Here is a 6,385-nt window from a genome sequence, read left to right on the forward strand (position 1 = left end):
AATCCTCACAATAGTCTTGGTAGGAAATATTATTTATGGATGAAAAAACTAAAGCTTAGAGATGTTAACTTGGCTAACATCATACAGTAAGGGGTACAGCTGTGATTCAAATACAGACCAGGACTCCACAATTGGTGCTCTTAACCAACTCATAGATTTTTTAGTGGATATTCTACAGAACTCTATTTTGCAATATTTTAAAAGATATGCTGTAAAAAATGTTCCATGGGCAAATCATTTGGGAAATACTAAGTGTTTACTGTACTCCAGGACTTCTTAGAGTCTTTACCATACATCTAAAGACAAGAGGAGTCCTGGTGGTAAAGTGGTTAAAGCACTCGGCTGCTAACCAAAAGGCTGGCAGTTCAAACCCACCAGGAGAAAGATGTGGCAGTCTGCTTCCATAAAGGTTTAAAGCCTTGGAAACCCCATGGGGGCACTTCTACTCTCTTCTATAGGGTCGCTATGAATCAGAATCGTCTTGGTGGCAGTGGGTTTTGGAAAAGACCAGAGAAAATAGCATGTGGATTGGCTAGCCTTTCTAGACCATCTCTTTATCTTGTTCCTCCTCTAACTGCACAGGGTGAATAACTAATGGAAAATAATACTTCCAGAATATGGACTAGATACGGTAGGAGTATGCAATTAGGGTGCTCAAAAATGCCTCGGTTTAATGAAGAGGCTCAGCATTTAAAAATATATGTTTATTTATAACAAAAATTAAAACAAGTTTTTTAATATTAAAATTAAACAAATTGGATAACAATTGTAGTAAAGAATATGCTCATAAGAGTAAGGGTAAAAGCTGTTTATCTCCCCTTGGAATCACCACCTCATAGAAGCTCTTAGCTGTAAACAAGCAGAAGGATGATGCAATCGCTGACACAAATAGAACTGGGTAAACCACAATAGGTGTGTTCCCGGAACAGCTTGCCAAGTATTTGCCCAGGTCTATTATAGCTACTGAGCAAATGGGTTGGCATGAATAGTTATGTCCTTAATGTGTACATCATTAAGAGGTCGATATGTCTTCTCATTTACTGGTAACTTCTCCAGTTCATCTAGGGTCTCCAGACCATCTATTACCCTGAAAGAGAAACAATATAATATGTGAAAATTTCCTCAGATTAAAACACAATATTGAAATATCTATAGCAATTATAGCCTACTTAAGAGAAAAGGATCATGTCTTAAGTTCTTTGAATTCCCTGCTTGAGTGTACAAGATATTTATCGGTTTGATTTTCTACCATAGGTATGGGTCAAAATTCAGAAATAAAAATTCACTTTTATATTCTTAGACAACAATAGCAGTGGGTAAGGATATTCCCATCAAAGTAACTACACACTATATTCTGCCCCATTCACACAGACACACAGAATAGCTACAAATGGGGCCAATTTAACTTTCTTTGCTGTAGAAAATACCCAGAGAAAGTATGTAGGGAAGATGCTGTTATTGTCAGTATTGCACTACAATGAAGGTCCTGAAGCAGAGGGGCCACTTTACACTTTATTGTTAGGGTACAGTGTTTCTACTTTTTGCTTCTGGAAAAGAACAAGCAATAATAATAAAAATCGAAGACTGTCAGTTAACTCAGCCTCTGATAAGCCCACTTCATGTTTGTATCAGGAAAAAATTATTGAGAGGTATCCTTCAAATATGTGTTCTGGTAAGTTGAGTCTAAAACGTTTGCTAAGAAAACATGGCTTTTCAGATTATACCTCTTAGTGCAAAGCAAAAAAGTTCCCAAGAATTACAGTATCTACTTAAAAAAAAAAAGGTAACAGATTTACATCTCATTTTGCCTTTCCACTAAAATGGTACTTTAAAACAGGATATGGGAAATTATGGATATCAGCAATAATAACTACAATAATTAAAACTTTTTTATTTTACTCCCAAATGCAGGCCAATTAAGGTCTTTAAATTTTAAGTTTTAAAGCCATTTCCACCTTCTGGGTCAGTAAGAGAGAAGATCAGTAAGAGAAACATAGATCTCAGGCAAAAAGGACAGGCAGAACTGAGGCAGGGTCAGTCTAGTCAAGTATCTGCGACATGGGGCCCTTTAAGAACCTGAGGGAAGTTATGGACCATCTCCCCAGAAAAATGTGTGTGCATATACATACAATGTTGCATCCAATTTCAAGGAGTTAATGGAACTGAGGTTAAGAATAACATAAACTCCTTAGTTTTGTCACAAATCCAGTATAAGTCCAGCTAATTATTGATCAATAAGTCGGAATGATGGGTTAAGGGAGAAAAAAGGAAGGAAATCTGGATTATCTAAACACACAGAGATTAACAGATGCTGTAATATTTCATTGATTACTAGTAATCTATAAACTTGACATGTATATGGGATGAAAAAGAAAAGTTGTAGAGTCTTCTATTTTTTATTTTATTCATTTATTTATTCAGAGTCTTCTATTTCTTAACCAACTTAACTATGCAGTCCAAACTATTAAACCAAACAAATTCTAGAACAGTGGCTTGGTGTATTGAGCAAGGTAAATACTGTTGAATGAACAGATGATTTCCCCTGATTTATGAAAGCAACTCCCAGGCAATGGATACTCTGGTAGAGACCACTAAATGTCTCCCTAAGATCCATTCTCTCCTTCTTACTCACAAAAACCTGATTTTATTGAGGGTGGTATTGTGTCCAGCTGAAAAGGTATTTCCTAGCCTCCCTTGTAGATAGGAAGTAGCCACATGATTAAGTTCTGAGTCTTCCAGGAAAGCTGACTAAGCTGGCAAGCACCTTTTATCCTTCCTTCTTTCTGAGTGCCACACAGATGGTTTGATTGGAGCTGTCATGCCCACATTATGACGATGAGGTGAGCTTGAGGATGGAAACAAAAGATGGTTGAGAAGAAAGAGAGAGGTGCCTGGGACACTGCTGACATAATGGAACCACCACAGCGGTCCTGGATACCATGTTGTTTAAGCCATGCCACTGTTTTTCAGATCTGTAAATTGCAACCAAGTACTATTCTTATTGAAAACACATACATTACTGTTAATTTGCATAACAAACCTGAAAAAAATATTGGCCCAATTTTTACAAATAAGGAAACTGAGTCTCAGAGAAGTTACAGCTTTCTTAAGACCACAGGGCTGGTACATGGTGGATTTAAACTCCAGGTACATTTAGCTCTCATACCGCTCTTTGCAATATTAGTTATGCTATTATCACAATCACTCATATGCATTCCTTGCAATGACATTCCAAAGAAGAAAACCACAACCAAAATACTCACTTTCCAAATACTGTGTACTTCATGTCCAAATGTGGCTGCTTGCCATAGGTGATAAAGAACTGAGATCCATTGGTGTTTGGGCCATTATTAGCCATGGATACAACACCTCTAACATTGTGCTGAAAAGGGCAGACCAAGGGATTAATTTAATTGTGTTTATATATAAATATTCCAAACACAGAACTGAAACGACATACTCTTTACCTTCCTAATATTTAAGGGACCAAGAAAATATTTAACCAGCTTCTCTGTATTAGGGCTAATCAGTTTCTGTATTACCTGAATCCCTAAAAACATGTATGTAAATTGTTTATATATCAAATCATATTCCCCAATTTCATTTTCGCTTTGGAGATGTACAGCCACAAGCACTTTTAGCAGTATCAATGTATAACAAATAATCCTTACATTTATATTAAGGAATAGTAGGCTGGCATGAACGGATTAGGCAGACAAAACCACAATCCCCAAGACCACTTCAACATACATTGGACTCTGCTAGTTTCTTTATCTGTAAAACAAGGGAGGTTGTACTAGTTCAGGGGTCTCTTCATAATTCAACTGCTCACAAGGGTCAGACATAATAAACTGATAACTGGGCAGAGTGTAAATAGGGAGTGGTGGAATATGGCAAAATGAATAGTGCGTCTCTTGCCTAATGGCATTTAAAAAAATTTTTTTAACCAATGCATCTGTGGGTCTTTTACTCATGGGCAGTCAGTACATAAACCTAGGACTTGATAATCTAAGAAAAGTCTCATCTAGCTCTAATATTCATGATAGTATTTGTTATACAAGGGACTGTGTATAAGAATTAAAAGGGCCTTACTGATAAAGAAAGCTTGAAGGCATGACCAAGAACCATAGTATAGGAGGCAGGGCCAAGATGGTGTAGTAAGTAGTCAAACGCTTCCTGTGGTCCCTCTTACAACAAAGACCCGAGAAAACAAGTGAATCGATTATATATGACAATCTAGGAGCCCTGAACATCAAAGGCAAAGTTTAGGAATCAGACTGAGTGGCAGGGGGCAGGGAGAAATGGTTTGGAAGCAGTGAGGAGCTGCCAAACCTGACCCAGTGGGAGCAGGCACCCTTCAGGCTGGATTGGCTCGCGTGTGTGGTGAGGCAAGCAGTGGCGCTCAGGAGGCACTTTCCACATCGGGAGAGACCAGCGGCAGAGAGTCTACTCAGGCATCCAGAACCAGTGATAAGCAGCGCTCGATCAGCAAAATGAAAGTACTTGTGTCTGGCCTACTGCAAGGATCAAAAAACAAACCCTTTGGGAAAAACCTTTCTCCCAACTACCTGCCCCCTCCCTGCTCTGTGCCAGGTCTCAGGCCGCTTCAGTGACTGCTGAGTCCCCTGGGCCAGTAGTGGGACCCATCAAGCGCCCTAAGCCATTCTCCTGGCCTTGGAGAGAGAACAAATAAACAGGGAAAAAATAATCTGCCGACTCCCCTAAGACAGGAACTCAGGATAGGCACAGCTCCTTTGCCTAGACACAGGCATAAGGGGTTCACGGACTTTGAATGCCTTTTACCCTTGCATAGACTTGTGTGGGTCCATTTCAACAGCATAGGCCCTCATTACCACAGTACAACAGAGTATATACCTGAAGTCTAATTACAACTGTTTCAACTATTTGGTGAAGTGGCAGGTTCATGACATTTGACACTGCTCTGCCCATTAAGCAGTGTCCTCACGTACTCACGTCAGGGGCCTGAGGACTGGTGGCTCCACCCACGCCACCTAGCCACCTGCGACAGGGGTCCAAGAATAAGTGCCGGTCCCCAGTTCTTACAGCCAACAGCACTGGGTGCTCATATTCCAGCTGCAAAACCCACCCACCTACATGCTCTAGGGAACAGGGACATGCTTTCCTTTCCGACACTCAGGGGCAACTGTCAGCCCCCTGCCTTGCTCAGCACATGACCCGCTACTGCAGCCAGATACCTGTGCCTACAGCAATCACCCATGCCTGTCTAGGACTGTAGGTGAGAGCCTGCACCACACACTTGGTGACCTACTACCTGGATACCTGAGCTGAATTCATACAAGTAAACAGACTCCTGGGCTCACATACGTAGTAACAGCCCTAACCACCTGGTGATAGGACGTTAGAGCTTCAAAGGTGCCACTAATCAAACTAGCTCACACGACCTGCCTATTTGGGCATATCAAAATAAAACAAAGCGAGAAGCTAGAACACGGAAAGCAAACATAAAATAAATAAATACAATAACTTACTGATGGCTCGGAGACAACAGTCAATATCAAATCACATAAAGAGGCAGACCATGATGGCTTCAGCAAGCTCCCAAAATAAAGAACAAAGAAATTTTCTGGAGGAAGAGAATTTCTTGGAATTACTGGAGGTAGAATACAAAATTAATATACAGAACTCTTCCAGACATCAGGATGGAGATGAGGCAAAACACAGAACAAGATAAGGAACACACAGACAAAGCAATAGAGGGTCTTAAGAAGGGCTATTCAAGAGCATACTGACAAATTTAATAGGCTGCAAGAATCCACAGAAAGCAATCAGAAATCCAGAAGATTAACAATAAAATTTTAAATTAGCCAATTCAATAGAAAGTCATAGGAGGAGAACTGAGGCAATAGAAGTCAGAATTAGTAAGACCAAAGGTGAAGTACTTGACACCAACTTACATGAGGAAAAATCAGATAAAAGAATTAAAAAGAATGAAGAAACCCTAAGAATTATGTGGGATTCTATTAAGAGGAATAACCTACGAGTGATTGGAGTACCAGAATGGAAGGGGATAACAGAAAATACAGAGAGAATTGTTGAAGATTTGCTGGCAGAAGACTTCCCTGATATCATGGAAGATAAGAAGATATCTATCCAAGATGCACATCGAACCCCACATAAGGTAGATCTCAAGAGAAAGTCACCAAGACATATTATAATCAAACTTGCCAAAACCAAAGATAAAGAGAGAATTTTAAGAGCGGCTAGGGAGAAACGAAAAGTCATCTACAAAGGAGAGTCAGTAAGACTAAGCTTGGACTACTCAGCAGAAACCATGCAGGCAAGAAGGCAATGGGATGACATAGAAAAGTCTGGAAGGAAAAAAACTGCCAGCCAAGAATTATAT

The 6,385-nt window shown here is 39.8% G+C and overlaps 1 protein-coding gene across 4 annotated transcripts in view; it reads right to left on the reverse strand.

The window, feature by feature from the left end:
• Positions 1-689: 689 nt before the first annotated feature.
• Positions 690-6,385, reverse strand: part of PPIL3 (peptidylprolyl isomerase like 3) — a 17,420-nt gene continuing 11,724 nt past the window's right edge. For 3 of the 4 annotated variants that reach the window (XM_023732972.1, XM_023732974.1, XM_023732973.1), the window contains 3 exons: positions 3,264-3,382; positions 2,765-2,845; positions 690-1,087 (listed from right to left, as the gene is read on the reverse strand). In XM_023732972.1, the coding sequence (XP_023588740.1) occupies positions 961-1,087; positions 2,765-2,845; positions 3,264-3,382 (327 nt within the window). In that variant the 3' untranslated portion in view covers positions 690-960. The remainder of the gene's footprint in view (positions 1,088-2,764; positions 2,846-3,263; positions 3,383-6,385) is intronic. The other variant, XM_004378211.3, reaches the window with a different exon arrangement.

This window comes from Trichechus manatus, unplaced genomic scaffold (genome assembly GCF_000243295.1).
Source record: "Trichechus manatus latirostris isolate Lorelei unplaced genomic scaffold, TriManLat1.0 scaffold00056, whole genome shotgun sequence".
Taxonomy (NCBI): Eukaryota; Metazoa; Chordata; class Mammalia; order Sirenia; family Trichechidae; genus Trichechus; species Trichechus manatus.